The sequence below is a fragment of the Panthera pardus genome, unplaced genomic scaffold (assembly GCF_024362965.1).
Source record: "Panthera pardus isolate Hobbes unplaced genomic scaffold, ASM2436296v1 HiC_scaffold_20, whole genome shotgun sequence".
Classification (NCBI taxonomy): Eukaryota; Metazoa; Chordata; class Mammalia; order Carnivora; family Felidae; genus Panthera; species Panthera pardus.
The window spans coordinates 56,121,605-56,139,149 of NW_026526766.1; the positions used below are offsets into that span (position 1 = coordinate 56,121,605).

General features: G+C 49.3%; 2 protein-coding genes across 7 annotated transcripts; both read right to left on the reverse strand.

Annotated features, from left to right (window-relative positions):
* Positions 1 to 7,452: 7,452 nt before the first annotated feature.
* RPP25L (ribonuclease P/MRP subunit p25 like) lies at positions 7,453 to 10,901 on the reverse strand. Of its 4 annotated transcripts, none has more exons than XM_053908063.1 (3): positions 9,929 to 10,901; positions 9,534 to 9,602; positions 7,453 to 8,284 (listed from the first exon to the last, which is right to left on the reverse strand). In XM_053908063.1, the coding sequence occupies exon 3, from the start codon at positions 8,248 to 8,250 to the stop codon at positions 7,759 to 7,761; it is 492 nt and encodes a 163-aa protein (XP_053764038.1). In that variant the 5' UTR covers positions 8,251 to 8,284; positions 9,534 to 9,602; positions 9,929 to 10,901; the 3' UTR covers positions 7,453 to 7,758. The 4 variants fall into 4 exon arrangements, with proteins under 4 accessions (XP_053764038.1, XP_019279640.1, XP_019279639.1 ...); XM_019424095.1 differs by lacking the exon at positions 9,929 to 10,901 and adding an exon at positions 9,699 to 9,922; XM_019424094.2 differs by lacking the exon at positions 9,534 to 9,602.
* Positions 10,902 to 11,490: 589 nt separating this feature from the next.
* DCTN3 (dynactin subunit 3) lies at positions 11,491 to 17,308 on the reverse strand. Of its 3 annotated transcripts, none has more exons than XM_019424091.2 (7): positions 17,160 to 17,308; positions 15,565 to 15,649; positions 14,792 to 14,878; positions 13,693 to 13,788; positions 12,660 to 12,718; positions 11,995 to 12,054; positions 11,491 to 11,805 (listed from the first exon to the last, which is right to left on the reverse strand). In XM_019424091.2, the coding sequence occupies exons 1-7, from the start codon at positions 17,253 to 17,255 to the stop codon at positions 11,716 to 11,718; spliced, it is 573 nt and encodes a 190-aa protein (XP_019279636.1). In that variant the 5' UTR covers positions 17,256 to 17,308; the 3' UTR covers positions 11,491 to 11,715. The 3 variants fall into 3 exon arrangements, with proteins under 3 accessions (XP_019279636.1, XP_019279637.1, XP_019279638.1); XM_019424092.2 differs by having other exon boundaries at positions 13,705 to 13,788; positions 17,160 to 17,304; XM_019424093.2 differs by lacking the exon at positions 13,693 to 13,788.
* Positions 17,309 to 17,545: the final 237 nt, after the last annotated feature.

A 17,545-nucleotide genomic window follows, 5' to 3' on the forward strand; every position in this document is an offset into this window, starting at 1 on the left:
AGCCAGCATAGGCCTGTCACAGGGGTCCAATGGCAACACTGACAGGGGCCAGACCTGCAACAGGATTTTATGTGGGGAGAGCACCTAGGAATCTTTGAACATGTGGGTGGCTGGGCCATCAGTCAAGAACAGATGTGCAGCTTCCTGTCCTTCCCATCAGAGACAAGCATTGGAATAAGAAGTTCAGAGAGACAGAATCAGAGTGAAAAGAGAAGGGAAAGAACTTGGAAGAAAGACCAAGAAATAGACACAATTAGAGAGAGTCAGACACAAAAATAGAGATGCAGAGAAAAAAAGATGTGAGTCAGAGACATGGAGACAGGGAAATGCAGGAGGGAGAGCCATGGAATTTAAGACACAAAGATAGGGGGAGACATGAAGTCACAGAGAAACATTGTCTCAGAGTCATACAGCAACAGTGACATGGAGTCAAAGATATATACACATGGACAGACAGAAGCTCAGAGACTGAGAGACAGAAACAAAAAAAACAGGAGGGATAAATAGAGATAGAGACAGAAAGATCAAGAGGGGCAAAGAGATGGAAAGAGAGAGCCTGGAGACAAAGAGTGAGGCAAAGAAAAAGATTAAAACAGAAGGAAAGGGAAAAGCAGGCGAGAGGAGATCCTCCTGGTCTCCAGTCTCTCCAGTCTGGTCTCCCCAGGGTTTGGGCCCCCTTTTGCTATTCTTTGGTTTCCATAGTAACAAGAAGGGCAGCAGAAAATTTGCATATACATTTACATCCTTTCGGTCTGCATAATTCAACAGGTTCTGTGCATATTCATGAGACTGAATGAAGGTGACTCTCCCAATCTCTGCTCAAAACCTGGCTGTGGTGCCCCTTGCTTGCAGTACTTGGTCATGGCTCAGGGCCCAACCTTGAAGGCCCTGACCAGTCCCTTCCAGACCCTGCTAACAACATTCCCCTCTGCTCCCCAAACACTCCCTTGTACTTTCCTACCTCCAGACATTTCCTCAGGTGACACTCCTCTGCCTGCCAGGGATACCCTTCCTTCAGCATCAGTCCTGTCAATGATACACGCATATGTGTATGCACACACATATGTTTGTATGAATGCTGGCTGGGGGCGGCGGGGGCGGCAATGGCAGAGAGTGACAGCCCTAGTGGAGGAGGCCCCTCAGTTACATATCTATCTGGTGTTTCTGTCAAAGAAGGATATGCATGAAAGGATCACACTGAGGGAGGCTGGGATGTAGGGTGTGCTGAAGGTTGACAGATCTCCCAAGAGAGTGGGACCTAAGGACGTTGAGGGCCCCACATGGAAACTGACAGAAACACTGGTTCCAACCAGGATAACCAGGGGAACTAAGGTAGAGCCAAAAGGAACCTCAGAAACAGAAGGGCTGAGGTGGCTTAAATGGCAGGGAAGAGGGTGCCAAGGGCCAAGAATTCTTTCAAAGTGCCAGGCCATGAAAGCTTCTGTGAGCTAGGAGAGGCTTCTCTAAGGCCTGCTCCAGCCATAATTTTGGCTTCACCATCTCCCCCTGGATCCCTACAGCAACCTCCTCACTGACTTTTCTGCCTGTGCCCCCAACCCATTTTCTACACTGTAGCAGCCAGAGCTCTCCCTAAAATACCAATCTGATAATGCCACATCATTTCCTCCTTAAAGGCTTCAGTGACTCTCCATCACCCTCAAGAAAAAGGCCAAGTTCCTTGGCCAGACACTCAGGCCCTTCCAGTCTGGCTCCCACCCACCTTGGAGCTTGATTCCTCACACTCCCCGCCTTGAACTTCATGCTCCAGTGATGATCTCTGTGCTTTTCTCACCTCTATACCTTAGTTCATGCCTGCCCTTTACCAAGAATATCCTTTTCACTTCTTGTGCTTCTTCAAGATTCTACACAAGCATAATGTCTTCTTCTTTGAAGCTTTGACTCTTCTGTGCTTTTCTCACCTCTATACCTTAGTTCATGCCTGCCCTTTACCAAGAATATCCTTTTCACTTCTTGTGCTTCTTCAAGATTCTACACAAGCATAATGTCTTCTTCTTTGAAGCTTTGACTCTTCCTAAAGACTGGACGGAGGGCTCTGAACTCCTGAAGTCTAATGAACTTCCCTAATCTCTGTACTTATACCAATAGTGAAAATCCCTATATACGTGGCTATAGCTGGGGCTAGAGGTTCTGAAGCCAGTGACTGTATTTGTCACATTATGGGTGATCACTAGCTGTTTGTGGAACAAATGAGAGATCTCTGAGCCCAGTGAGGCCAAATTTCAAGCCTAGACTAGTACCTTGGTCTTGAATCTCCTGGCAACCTCTGTACAAACCCTGCAAGAGGATGGGCTATCCCTTTGTAAATGCTGCCACCTTGTGCCCATATTCAGAAATGCAACCATACACCACCTTCCTAGTGCAAGGACCAAAGTGGTAGCTGGAGGTACCTTACAGAATCAGGCCTTATCCCAAATTGAGAGGGGTTTGGGAGTGGAGAGATAGGTCCTCAGGAGCAAGCGCTCAGAGTTTATTACTAGTGTCCTTTGAACACTCTTGATGGGTGCCAAGCAGACAAATGGCAAGAGCAAAGGTTCAGAGGCAGAAAATCTCATGCATGTCAGAAGAGTAAGATGTTAGTATGCCCAGAGCCCAGGTCCAAAGGGATTAGGCCAAAGATAGACTAAGCCATGGCAGTGACCAAGCAAGGAGGTCCTTTAAGACCATCCAATGAATTAATTTGGATTTTGTCCTCTAATCTGGACATGGGAAGGTTGAGGGAGAATGACAGGATCTGGGTATGGCCACACACTTGGAGGCTCAATAGCCATTCGTTCTTATATTAACCAGTCATCAATTCATCAAACACCTGCTATATGCCAGTAAGTGTTCAAGATCCTTAGGTTACATTAGTCAACAAAACAAAGATTCCTCACAGTTCTTTCTGCCTATGGGTTCTGTCCCCAAGCTTTAATAAAATCACTTTTTTTTGCACCAAAAAAAAAAAAAAAAAAAAGATTCCTACCCTTTCCAAGCTTACATTCTCATCAGGAGGAGACAGACAATAAACTAAACACTATTTTAAAGATGTAAATTATATTTAGAAGGGGAAAAAAAGTGCTTGACTGCAGTCTTAAATGGATTGGTCAGAATAGGCCTTTGCTGAGGTGACATTTGAGTGATGGCTTAAAGGAGGAAGGGAGATGGCCATGCAGGTATCTGTCAGAAGAGCATTCTAAACAAAGGGAAAAGTTAGTGGCTTGGTTTGGAGGAGAGCTCAGAAGGGAGTGAAGCAGGGAAACCAGTAAGGAGAATGTTACAAGATACTGAGAGGCACAAAACAACAGCAGCTGCCGGAATGGAGACACCTAGGAAGTAAAATTGGCAGGATTTGGTGCCTGCTTGCATGTGGCAGGTATATAACCCCTCCAGTCATACTGTGGTCTTAAGTCCCCATTTCAAGGGGAACAAACTCACTATACACACCACCTCTAAGGGAAGCAGTGAGAATGCTCAGCACATTCCATCCTGGATGACCCCATTGCCCACCTTGAAGCCCCCCTCCTGCCCCCAACACACACATCACCACCCTCCCTAGCCTCTTAATTCCTCAACCTTGTCTTCGGTGACTCTCTCTCCAGGCCACTCAGCTATCCACTCCCAGGCCCATAACCAAAACTCTCAAATCCACAACTCCTCCATCTCATCCTTTAACTACTATTGAATTATCTCTTTCCATAAAAGATATGTTTAAGTTCTAACCCCTAGTACCCCAAAAGGTGACTGTTTGTAAATGAGATCTTTACAGATGTAATCAAGTTAAAATGAGGTTATTAGGGTGGGCCCTAATCCAATATGACTGGTGTCCTTATTTATTTATTTGAGTTTTATTTTGAGAGAGAGCACTTGTGCACACATGTGGAGGGGGAAGCAGAGAGAGGAAGAGAATCCCAGGCAGGCTCAGTTAGCCCAGGGCCTGATGTGGGGTATGAGATCATGACCTGAGCCAAAACCAAGAGTCACTTAACTGACTGAGCCACCCAGGTGCCCTGACTGGTGTCCTTATAAAAAGAAAATTGGACATAGAAACAGACATAATGGAAGGAAATGTGAAGATGAATGACGGGAGTGATACATCTAAAAGCCAAGAAGGCCAAAGACTGACAGCAAACTAGAAATTAGGACAAGTCAAGGAAGGATTCTCCTACGAGTTTCAGAAAGGGAAATGGCCCTGCTGACACCTTGACTTCAGACTTCTAGTCTCCCAACACCGTGAGACAGTAAATTTCTGTTGTTCTAAGCCACTCAATCTGTGATACTTTGGTACAACAGCCCTAGAAATGCGTATAGTGACAATGCCCTGTCCTAGTTCACTCAACTACTCCATTTCATCCCATCCCACCCCGACATTTTCATGGGGATGTCCAGGACAGTGACCCCTACCCCTATCTTTACTTCTCTCCTGACCCACTTTGGATTCCTTGATTCTTCACTACATCTTGCTAGTCTCCTCACTATTCTTCTATCGTTTCTGCCTGTCTTAACCTTAGTCTGGAAGGATGCAACAGTGATTCCTGAGTCCTCACCTGTACTATGGATGCTTCTGAAGCTCACACACCCTGACTGATAACACTACAAGTTCATGGTCACCAGCCTTACCTGGGCTTTTAGCCCTGCCTGGTCATCCTCCTGTGACCCCCTGGTTATCTCTCCTGCAACAACGATCCCATACTTCCTTCCCACCAGCCTCCTCATTCCATTCTCAGCAGCAGAGCTGGATTCCCACATCAATAGGAACCTTCTGAACTTCCTCATGTCCCACCTTTGCCTCCACACCCACTCATATGCACACCCATCTTCAACTTCTTCCCTGGGAATTTACAGGGAATCATCTCTCCTCTTCCCTTTGGAAGGCCCATACCTCCATGCTTCTGGATCCCATTCCCTTTTACCCCTTGAAGAGTCTCATTCTATGAGTTATCCAGAGTCTCTTGCCTCTTTAATCTCTTTTACTATTAGCTTCTTCCATTAACCTACAAATATGTTCAAATCTCTAACTCATTAAAATAGAAAACTCTGCATCCACATTTCTCTACAACTATTTATCACCTCTCTCCTCCCATTCACAATGCCACTTCTTGAAAGAGCTGTCTCCACTTCCTTACCTTTCATGCCAAGGCATAACCTTTTCTAACAAATTATGGAGGTAGAAGCCATACTGGAGTGAATTAAGGAGGAGATATTGAATGGGAAGACACTGAATCAGCAATTATATACAACTCTTATGCTCCCTCCTAAATTGGGTCAAGCTTTCTGACTCTAAAGGACTATCTTCTCTCGGGTTCCCTTCCTAAAATTCTTCCTGTGGCCTATTTCCTGATTCTCTGAGCTATAGATCCTGTTCCTTCCAAGAGATTTTGACCCCCTCCTCAGTTTCTTTCACACAAGCCCTGCCATCATCCTGGAGTTACTAGGTGGTGCCTTTATGAACTGCCCAAATGGGAACCCTTCCTAGGACCCCCAGAGCTTGTAATACCACCTTTCTGAATCATCCCCTGAGCACAGGTCAGCATGTTTATTCCATGTGATTATTCCACCCTGGCCACAGCAGGCTGGATCAGGATGGGATGCTGAGCCACACATCAACAGTCTGCAATTGGCCTAGCCCCAAAGCTCTGGGGAACAAGGACGCTCAGACAGCTCTTTATGGTAGAAGACACACAAGTGGAGATACTTAGAGAAAAAGCAATACACAGAAGCTGGGAGGGAGCAAAAACCTGAGTTAGCCACAAAGAGAATGGGGAGAAGTCAGGAGTTGCTGGTAGCAAGACACCAGAATCCCTGCCACAGCCTCTAGGGGTGTATTTGATGCTCCTTGACCCTCTGTATTTGAGAGGCCTGACTGGGCAACAGTTCAGAGGGTTCCTGTCTCTAATATCCCCTGAATCTGCATCACCTGCCCTTCCCTCAAGGTCTTTCACATCACTCTGGTCAACCTATCTTGAAAAGCACAGAACATAGTGTTCAAGTTTTGACCATAGCCTTCTGGCCTTCTGGTCCCCTCATCCCTGCCCTAAGCCCTTATTGATGCCTCCAATTGTTGGATTTCTCCCAACAATCCATCCCCTCCTGCCTAGACTCAGCCAAACATCAGTTCAACACTCTCAAATTGACGGGCTCATCCTGCCACAGTGTGAACCCACAACAGCCCCAAGTTTATGCTTTCCTAGTGACTGGACACTCAGTCACTGGAAATATTGGGGAAGACCTCAAAATCCAGTGGGAGACCCAACTGATTCAACTCTTCACTGAGTCTACCACTGCCCACAATCCTGCTCTGATCCCTGCAGACCCCTGGCTACCATTGCAATCTTTACCTCTCTCCTCATGCCCCTGACCTTACCAATGTAAGTCTGAGAGTCTAAGGCCAAGTTGAGACAGAAAAGGAGTAGCCAGGGGTAAAAAAGAAAGGATGAGGCCTGGAAGGGAGATATGAGACTGAGCTGTTTGGTTTTTGTTTTTTTTTTGTTTTTTTTTTTTTAGTTTATTTATTTAAGTAATCTCTACACACATGGGGCTCAAACTCACAACCCTGAGATCAAGAGCCATATGCTCTTCCAGCTGCACCAGCCAGATGCCCCATGAGCTATGTTTTTAAGATAGGAAAATACATGTTTGTAAATGGAGTCATTAATAATGATAGCAATTAACATTTATATAGTACTATATGCCCAGGTGGTATCTAAGAGTCATATGTGCATATTTCTACATCTAAGCCTCATAGGGGTGCTCTGTCCTGATTGAGGGAGCTCAATCCTCTGGGTGGGTCTGTTAGTTAAGTGTCTGACTCGGTTTTGGCTCAGGTCATGATCTCACAGTATGTGAGATCGAGCCCTGCATCAGGGTCTGAGATGACAGTACGGAGCCTGCTTGGGATTCTCTCTCCCTGCCCCTCCCCTGCTTGTGTGCTCTCTCTCGCTCTCTCTAAATAAATAAATTTTAAAAAATCCTTGGGACGCCTGGGTGGCTAAGTCAGTTGAGCATGACTCTTGATTTCAGCTCAGGTCATGATCCCAGGGTCATGGGGTTCAGACCTGCAATGGGCTCTGAGCTGACTACATGCAGCCTGCTTGGGATTCTTTCTCCCCCTCTCTGCCCCTTCCCTACTTGCTCTCTCAAAATAAATAAACATTAAAAAAAAAATCCTCATAACAACCCTATGAGGTAAGCACTATATATATATCCTGTTTTATGGATGGGAATACTAAGGCTTAGAGCAGTAACTTGCCCAAGGTCACAAAGCAGTAATTTACTAGCAAATGGCAGAGGCAGATTCAAATTCAGGCAGTCTGTTACCTGAGACCATGACCTTAACCACTATACTATAATAAATGCTGCAGAGAAAGAAAAATGTCCCTAAACCAGGGGAAGGGGGGTGCAGGGACTCCCCCTCCCTTAATCCCACTTCTACACAGGTCAAGCAGAGGCTCATCAGACAATTAGGCAGAACCTTTATTTCCTAACCACTCCCTGGATTTCTGTCAGAAGAAAAGACAGAAGCACAGTAGGGAGAAGGCTGAGTAAGCCCTTCTTAAGCAATCCAGAAGCCACCTAAGACTGCACACCTGTCACTGTAGCAGTCCCTTTTCACACACCAGAGAGAAGGGGAAGCAGGACAGGGAGGCTTATTTCTGTAGATTCAAGTCTTGTTGGGGATGTTGAACAGTTACAGAGACTTCTCAGAGAAGGCAAAGCCAACCTAGACATTCATGCCTGGGGAACAGCTTGCTCAGCAGATCTTCAGGACCAAGTGTCTCGAACCCTTCTTCGGGGTCGTGGGCCACAGCTGGAGCTTGATGTGGGGCCCAAGCCAGGGGGTGCTCCTGGAGGCTGGTAGCCACATTCATTAGGGTCCAGGGGGTCCCGGCTGAGCAGTACCCACACTGCAGGTACATGGCGGCGCACCGTGAGGGGATCTAGGCCTGTGTCAGGTGAGACTGGCACCCAGCTGTCCTCGGTCTGCAGGAAGCGCAATTTGGTAAGCTGATGGAGGCCTGGTACCCGCCGCTTGACAATCTCAGCACAGCTGACCGCTTTTCCTGCAGCCCTGCCAGAACCTGAGAACACCACATGCCGTGCACTACCACCCTCCAATCGACCCAGTGCCAGCCCCAGCAGGTTGCGGATTTTGCTGCCATCTCGGACCCGCATCTCCAGGGTATCAGGAGGTAGCTGGGGCATTGGAGAAGGTGCTGGGAGTTCCACAGAGCCAGCTTTCCGGTAGTGCTCCATCCCACTTGCTGTTGTGTCTGAATTTCACGGCCCACTGCAGGGAAGTGTCAGATGAATGCTGGGCAATGTGCCCCAGGACACCCCCCAACCCCAGCTCTCCAGGATATGGTCCTATTCATCCCAGACTTCCCAGGAATAGGACCATATCCCCTCACCCCCGGCTTCTAAGAAAAGGTGCCATGCCTACTTTACCCTGGGAAGGGGCTGTATCCTACATACCCCATTCCTCTGGACAGGGCCATAACCCTCCCTCCACCCTGGAGTCCCTGAGACAGGACCAAATTCATCAAACACTGGGGTCTTTAGGATAGGGCCAAGCCCCCTCATCCCAAGCGCCATAGGACTGGGAATGAGCCTCTCTCATCTTGAGCTCCTTGGGACAGGGCATGAGCCTTAAACAAGGACTTCAAGAACCTCCATTTTTACCTCAATCTATACTTTCTAATTAATAAAGTTCTTTCCAGGGGCACCTGGGTGGCTCAGTTGGTTAAGCACTGACTTCAGCTCAGGTCATGATCTCATGGTTCGTGGGTTCGAGCCCCACATTGGGCTCTGTGCTGACAGCTCAGAGCCTGGAGCCTGTTTCGGATTCTGTGTGTGTGTGTCTCTCGCTCTCTCTCTCTCTCTCTGCCCCTCCCCCGCTTGCACTCTGTCTCCGCCTCTCTCAAAAGTAAATAAACATTAAAAAAATTAAAAAAAAAAAAAGTTCTTTCCAGTTTATATTTTCCTCCCCCATTTTTTTTCTTTTTAAGTAAGCTCTACACCCAATGTGGGGCTCAAACTCACAACCCCAAAGATCAAGAGTTGCATGTTCTACAGACCATCCAGGTGCCCCTCCAGCTTATCTTTTAACTCAGGGAAAAGATCCTGCAGGCAAAGCATCCCTTGATGGGAACCAAAAATAACCCTCAAGCAATAATGGCTGCCCTAATGCCAGCAAGACCCCCTTGACTGGCCCCAAGACAATGATCAATCGGCCCATTACTGCTTCTTGCACCTACGGACCGACCTTTGTCTCACATTCTCCTTATATAAACCTAGAAGTATTTTCAGCACTTTGAAGACGGTCTTTGAGCCTAGTCCGCTGTCTTCCGGTGTTGGCCTCACTGAAATAAATTACTTTATTGTTTCACCACCACTTGGCTCTCTGCCTTCGGATTTTGTCAGCCAGGAGTGGCAGAACCTGGTCTGTTTGGAATCCCAAAGCCAGGTGCTCTTGCACTCCTGGGCCCCGGTTACACCCTTGCCCTAGACTTTCGAAAACCAGACTAAGCGCTCCTCACCTACAGCTCTCCAAGACCGGGACAAGGCCCCCTCACTCCGCTCGCAGAGGCTCCTATACTCCAAGCTCCCTGGAAAGAGCCAAGAACTCGTCCAGATGCTCCTCAAACAGAACTGAACTTCTCTCCCACTCCGGGATCCTTAGGATAGGGCCATGCACCCCTCACCTTGAGATTCCCAGTGTCAATGCCCTCAGCCCAGATCCCTCAGAAACGGCAGCAGAGGCTTGACGCGGAGGGCTGCCTGGGCTACTCATAGAGCGGAGTCTATAACCTGGCCGTCTCCACCGCCACGGGCGGACTCCAGAGCTCAGCAAGCCGCAGAGACCAAGGACCAGCCTCCCCTCTCTTCCCTCTACCTCCAGGGTCCCCCCACCCCACTGCGTTCTCGCTCTCACCGCCCCTGCCGCGCACGCCTCAAATCCGATCAGGAGCCAAGATGGCGCCCAAGCCGGGAGCGCGCCGAAGCCGCGGGGCCGCGCACGCCGTGTAGGGGCGGGACCTAAGGGGCCGTGCCTAGCGGTGCCTAAGCGGGAAAGCTGAGTTTCGCGGGGACGCCTAGGAGTCAGCTGAGCCAGAACATCCCGAGACCATGAACATGTAGACAGTCTCCGATGTTACATCCTGGAGCAAGGGCATCCCTACTGGGGTGGAGAGAGAGCCCTGCGGAGAGGAGCCACCATCAGAGACTCGTGTCCCAAAGTTGGGAAGGATCTGGCCCTGAGAAGATGGTTCCGCTGGCGTCACCAGCTGGGCGCACAGCAAGAACAAAGGCGAAGCATTGGGTTTTACTTTGGACAGAGGCAAGAGGTTCCGTTCGAAGTGACTGCTGCTGCGCGGGGGAGTCCCTTGGTCACCGAGTTCTGACATTGGACTTAATTCTGTGGGCATGGCAAGCCACGGAGGGTTTTCATCAGGGGGCAAACCAATTTGTGAGCAAACCAATTTGTGCTGCCGCCAGAGGGGGTGGGGGTGGGGGAACTGGGCCTCGACCAACGGCCGCGGGCCGGTGAACAGGCCGCGGGGTCCCGGGGGCGTGTCCACTGAGACTCGTATGTTGCCTAGTGTATAATAGGCGCTCAAATAGTTGTTAAATTATTTGTGAGAATTAAGAGAAATGGCAGTGGGAATACAGAAAAGTAGATTAAGTTGGAAGACGTAGGTTTGGTGAAGAGTTGGTGACTGAACTGAGAAGGAAAGAGTCTAGGATGACTCCCAGTTTCAGACTTTTCGACATGCTGAATTTGAGACGCTAGTGAAACCGTTGGGTGGCCAGCAGACTGTTAAAAAGGGATTTGGGACGACAGCACTCCCTGAGACCACAAGGGGGCAGCAAACACTTGGAGTGAAGCACCACTCCTCCACTCTTTATCCTCAGGTTCCCTCCCTCTCCACCCGGCAACAACCACCCCTCCCCCCGCCCCCCACCCCAGCCCAGAGCCCAAAGCCCTGCAACCAAACCTCTTCTGGGCTCCTCTTCCCGCTTAATAGCACCAAGTAAACTCCCATGAGAGAAACCTCAAGGTTCCTCTCTGCTTTGCACATGCTACTCCCTTGCTCTCAAACATCCTACATATCACCCTCCAGGATTGCCTCCCTCATTCCTTTTTGTTTTGTGCCCACTTGGTAGGACTGCTCTTTTCTTTGACTGTCTCCCCAGCTAGTCTGTGCAGAGCAGGGATCAAGTGGACCCTACCTGTGTCCTCCTCACCTACCATGGCACCTGACATTTAGAGGATACTTGGTAAATGTGGGATAAATGGATACACAAATAAATACTCCATTCATATCAATCAAATGAGAGCATTTGTCCTGAGAACTCTACATCTCCCAGAAAGCCAGATCAGGATGAGTATACCTCCTGGTCCAACCACTAGGAAGGTTGACAATTCTGCCTTCTACCACCCCCATCCTCACCACCACTCCCATCCTAGACCAGGAAGTTGGCACACTGCTCCAGTGATTTCTATAGTTTATTGTCACTGGAATAGGACACTGATGTGGGGAGTGGGTGCAAATAGCAAATCTCAAGTAGCCAGACCTCTGATCTCAGAGCCCCTGAATACAGACAAGTAGGCTGTGAATCCAATAAATACAGACCTGCCTCTGCCCTATTACAAAGGCAGGTTAACACAGGGCCCTGGAACCTGGCTGTCCTGGCCCACCCTGGGATGGGGAGCAACCATCACTCCTCTGCTGGCTTCACTTGCTTGGCGGCCTCTAGCTGGCAAAGTAGCTCATCCCACTGCACAAATTGTTTGGAGAGAAGAATTGTCTGGTGGCAGGTCAAGGTGAGAACAGGAGCCTGAGTGAGGGACTGGAGAGATTTTGCATTTGCCAAAGGGTAGGGGAGGAGGGAAACAGGTTGACTGGGATGGAATGAAAGAGACAGAGATGGAGATGGAACAAAAGGACAGGGCTTTGGACAACATTCCTCAGGGGCCTGGCTGAGCAGAAAGGATACAGTTTTGTTGTATTCCTCCAGGAGAGCCTTGGACTCCTCAGTGATCTCCACACACTGGTCCTACGGGGACAACATATGGCAGAGAAAGGGGTTGGATAAAGCCCCCACTTCCCATTAACTTTCCTGCCTCGTCAGGGACCTTCACAGCCCATAAAGCCTAGAAAAGGTAGTGTTTCACCCCAGAGTCAAAAGGAGGAAATTTCTAATGGGGCTCCAGGATGGGTACCCTAACAGCAGTCCTAAGGGGGAGTGAACCACACATTTAAGGAAACACTCCTGCTAGTATGTGTCCTCCTCCCCTGCCCCCTATATTTGAACCCTCTTTAAACTTTGGGGCCTGGGAATGGCAAAACAAAACAAAACAAAAAACCAAAATCAGCTCCTCCACCCATAGTCAAGGACACACCATCCCCAGAAATTCTTGGGTACTTCCCATCATCAATCTTCTGGTATCTCAGAATAGTCCTACTCGGAGAGTCAAGAGATCCCGATGTGGCCAAGCAAGTCCCTTTCCCTCTCTAAAGCCGAGGAAGATAAAAGGATAAACCCTCAGGTTTCCCCTGGAGCTGACATCAGGGTAGCCTGAGGCTGCTTGCCCAGGCGGCAGCGGTGGGGACTAGGAGCCTCGCCACGTCATTCTCTTCCAGTCCTCTCCCCTCCCATACCTGCTGCTGGATGTGGATCTGGGCCAAGCGCTGCAGGCGGGTGGCATGCTCAGGAACGGCTGTAAAACACAACGCATACTGCCCGATGATGCTTGTGCCTTCCCCCGGGACTGTTCAATAGTCTATTAGGTCTTCAGCAGGATTAGAGTATTGAGTGGAGAAGCTAAGCAAACGCCAGGCTTCATCGACCACTGCAGCTAAAGGTGGTGGTGTGGCTCCCTGCCCATCCCAGTCTTACTCTCGGACCCAAGGCAGGGGTGGGGGGTGCGGTGGGGATACAGGGCCCTAGGAGAAAATAAACCTTGGGGTCCCCAGAGTTGCCCCATACCCCCACCCCAATGCTGTAAGCAGGGTGAGGTAAAGACAGCTTTGCCTGTTATGGGATCTGTTCCTTTGCTCTCAGTCCAGTGGGTCCAGGTCTGCCTAGAAGAGGGAGCCTGAAGGTGGGCTGAGGATGAATGCAAGGTTCCTAAGCTGGACACCTAGAATCCAACACCCAGAGCCCTGGCCACCATGCTGAGCCTATAGCTTAAGGTTGTCAAATGCTCAGCAGATAGCTGATCAGGGGTAGGGAGGGGGAACAGGAAAAAATACCTCCAGAGACAGACAAGATGGATATCTGGATTCAATTAAAGTCACTGTCTGTTTGTCAAAACTCAGGCCCAGGGACTGTTCTCAACAGTGCGGCAGGAAGAATTTATACACATTCACACACCTGGCAGGAACTCTTATAGTAAAATCTGGGCTATGTAGCAGCCTAAAGGACAGATGCTGAGGGGTGAGGTAGAAGGTAAAAGGAATACTCAGAGTTGGGAGCTGCTGGACTTACACTAGTGTCCTTAGGCCCAAACTGCCTGAGGTTCTAAAAACGAATTCTCTGCTCTGGCAATTTTCATCCCAATGCAGATGATAGGTATCCCCAGGGTTGAGGTAAAGACAAGGAGCAGACTTAGCTTGAACCCAGGGAACCTGAAGCACAAGGAAGTCCTGTCCATCCACCCACCTCCCCAAGCAGAGTGGTAGAGCTGCAGACCTAAAGAGGTACCTTTGATGTGAGCGCTGTCCAGCATAGGCACCAAAGCCTCCACCTGTTCCAGGAGTGCAATCTGGGATAAGATAAACTGCTCCTCTGAGACATAAACAGACAAGATAGTGGCAGTGAGGCAAACCTGGGCACTGCTACTTCCATGCAAGGGACTGAGGACCTGACAGGGTAGATGGCTGAGTCCTGCAGCATGGGGCAGCTACTCTGCTCACTGCCCCCTTCTCTAGGTGCACAGTCCCCCATTCTGCTCCCACCTCTCCTAGATGCCTCTGGTATGACCCATCTTGAACCCAAGGAGCCTCTAGGTTTCCCCAAATACCACCTTTCTTGAAGTTTTAACTCTAAGGCCTCTTCCTCTAGCCTGCTATAACAAACTCAGTGAATCCAGGCAGACAGTGGCCAGGGAGGGAAGGAAAGGCTGGACTCCAGAGTTAATATAGGAAAAGATCTCCTGAACTTGGCACCTGAGCCGCGGCAATGGTTCAGGGGCATTCTGGTTCACCACTGTATGCCTCACACTGAGGATGGTCTGGATCACAGAAAATGATCATTAAACATCTTCTGAATGAATTAACAAACACAGGTACTTGGCAAACCCTACCTCATGGAGTGATTGACTAAATTGAGCAGCAGACATTGCCAGGTGAATAGTTCCTGCCTAGAACTCTGAAACACCTGTGCCTTCTCACATGAAAGGAAAATGCTGAAACCCGTGCCAATATTCTCACCTCTCCCAAATGCAATGTTCTCTGCTCCCACCCTTTCCTAGAAGCTCCTTTATCTAGTGAGCAGAAGTGAGGAAGGTTCTGAAGGAAGATCCTAGAGGCAGACCACTGTTAGAAAACTGAAGTAGTTCCCAGTGTTGCTGGCACCATGGCCTCAGCTGGCTCAGAAGTATACCATACCCAATGTTCACTAGAAGACCACAGGATGACCTCAGGCCTCAGCCAAGAGCCAGGCCAGAATTTTAGACTGCAGCTTCCAGTGCTGTATCCATGAGAAGACTGGCAGGGAAGCCATCTCCATGCCCAACTTCCCCCATAATCCATAATCCCCAGATGCATGTGCACAGATTGGCCAGCACTACCTGCTAAAATAAACTGCAGCTTAGAGGCATCAGGTATGGCAATGCGGTCAATGTACTCAGGATCCAGATATTTGATCAAGTCTTCAACTAGAAAAGAAGCAAAACAGAAAATGGCATAGGGGTGGGGTGTGGGAAATCTGTCTTATGAAGGATATTAGTGATCAACTTTGGGGAGAGCCTTGAGTGAGGAGATGACACCCACAGTATCTATCAGCAGGCTTCCACTGGGCCCCACCTCCCTGTCTCTCCCCTGTGAATACCTCCTGGCCAAACTCAGCCTTTACAGCTGGGAACACAATTGCCTCCACTATCCTGGAACCCTCAGCATTCCCACTGACCTATCTTCACCAAAAGTGGAAGGCCACTTGCTCCTCAGTGCCACCAAGACAAGTGAGAGCCTTTTCTGATTTTTAGGTTGCTGGCTCTGACATAATCAAAAAGGCATGGCTGAGCCAAGCCTGGGTTCTCAGTGCCTAATTTCCTTCCTGCCTCTGAACCTTGCCTGTGGAAATACTATACCTCTCCTCCCTCCTTCACCAGAGGACTTTTGAGGCAGAGCCCTTATCCCATAACTTATGACACTGTCATGGGCTTGGAGTTTAACCACAAAGTAGAAATCACACCCCATGACACCACTTCAGCAGGGAAATATCTTCACATTCTATCCCCATAGAGTGACTCCAATGACCTACTGGGCTGGAAGGCAAGGGCCAGGTCCCAGGAAGCATAGGCATGGGAAGGAGGAAAGGCAGGCACCCTATGGAATCACTTACTCTTTTTGTACAGAATCTTCACCCTCTCCCTCTTGCTGGCAATGTTCCCCAAAGCCACTTGTACCTTGACCAGGCCATCAGCCACCTGCAAGGGGACTGAAAGTTAATTCCAAGTTTCGCTGCTTGACCAAGGCTTGAAAGAGGTAAAGAACCCCCATTCCTTCATCTCCCAAATCTCTTTATCCCAGCAAAATAGGTTCGCCCCTTTCTCTTGTTTTAAAGGAGATGCAACCCCACCTTCTGGGAATCCTCAGTGTGAAGGGGGAGATAGTCATGTAGTCTCTGGGAAGTTTCAAGTCTGATTGGGAAGGTAATTAACTATGTTAGAGTTTATAGGACATTAGCATAACCTGGTTCCTACCTCTCTGGCTGAACCTACCTAGGCTCTAGGGGTAGAAGGTAAGGAATTCCCATATTAAAGGATCAAATAGAGGGAGAGGCTATGAAAGTGAATGATCTTACCCAGGTTTTAGAATATGGGGTGAAGAATGCTAATATTCAAGGGTCAAATATATGGGGAGGCAAATGGGACTAAGCAGCAACAGCCACAGAGGTAGAAGGAAAACAAGGAGGATTTTTGTCATGGATGTCAAAGGGAGAGAATGTTTTGAAAAATCAGTTCTCAAATGGGGCACAATCTGCTAGTGACAATTCCATAAGAAGTATACAAACAGACATCATTATCTCTGATGCATCTAACTCCAGGGTATGCCTGACACTCTACCTTCAGTAAAAGGTCTTCCTATATTAAAAAAGGGGGGGGGGGGGGGGGAGAGGGTAGGAGAACTAAGGTTCACGGTTGTCAAAATTCAGTCACTGGTGTGAAGGAGTGTTCCATCCATATCTAAACACCCGGTATTCTGGCCCCTGGTGGCTCGGTGGGTTAGGTGTGGGACTCTTGGTTTTGGTTCAGGTCATGGTATGACCGTTGGTGGAATCCAGCCACCCCCCCACCCCCACGCCTACAGCAGGGAGCCTGCTTGGGATTCTCTCATTCTCTCTCTCTCTGGCCCGCCTCCCCCCCCCCCCCCCACCACTGTCGCCTCTAAATAAATAAACTCAAAAAAAAACAAAAAAAAAACAAAAAAAAAAAAACAACAACAACAACCCACCGGGTATCCAATCCCTTCCCTCTAATTCTGGCTCTCTCAGACCTCATCTCTCATTCCGGGAGCCTTCCTTATCCACCTTTGCTCTGCGCCCTCCAGTGTCCCACGGACCTCTTTCTGCACAATATTTAGCAATTGATTACGCAGGGCTCTATGCCAGCCCTTCCATTGTGGACTTCAGCTCTTACAGGAACTCTCGTTAGTCAGATTTTCAAGTGTGTTAGGTCTCCAGCCCGAGAGGACAGAGGCAGTCTTAGTCACAGTTTACAATGAGCCCATCGCAATCGGTCCTAATAACGCTGAGTGTCCTCCATGGAAATGGAGCCCGTGGGTCCGATAAGCTCCGAAAGGTTTCGAACCTTTGTTATTCCAAAAGTCTGGCTGCGGGCGACGAGGCTGGAGCGGTTGCACCTATCCCGAGGACCATGCCAGTAGGCCGCTCTTGCTCTGCCCCAGAAAGGCAGCACTGGATCCCAGATCACTCACCTTCCGCGAGCCGCGCGGCCCGCCAGACCCGTACACCCAGCGCTCCAGCTCCTCCACACGGGCCTGTAGCCGCTGCACGTCGCTGACAGCAGCCATAGCTACCTCGCCCCCGCCTCAGACGAGGAACAGGCAGAGGGCGGGACGTCCGGCCAAATAGAGAAGGCTGGCTAATCAGAGCGCGGGGGCATCCCTCAATACGAGAAGTGACGTTACGACTCAGCCCTCGGGTGCCGGAAGTGACCGGCAGGGCCAGCGAAAGGTGTCAAAAGCTGTCTGGTTACCAAGGCAACGACTACCTATCAGGCTCTGTCCTAGTTTCCAGTTCCTGCTTGTCCAAACTTTTACTTTTCTTCTTCTAATTGAAGGGTACCAGAGACGTTTCCTAC

Coding starts and splice junctions, on each gene's coding strand:
- DCTN3 (XM_019424091.2), bottom strand. CDS start 17,255: ATGGCTGCTGTCAGCGACGTGCAGCGGCTACAGGCCCGTGTGGAGGAG. Junction 13,789..14,791: donor GCTGCAGTTTATTTTAGCAG/GTAGTGCTGGCC, acceptor TTTATGTCTCAG/AGGAGCAGTTTATCTTATCC. Junction 12,055..12,659: donor AGATCCACATCCAGCAGCAG/GTATGGGAGGGG, acceptor TTGTCCCCGTAG/GACCAGTGTGTGGAGATCAC.
- RPP25L (XM_019424094.2), bottom strand. CDS start 8,250: ATGGAGCACTACCGGAAAGCTGGCTCTGTGGAACTCCCAGCACCTTCT.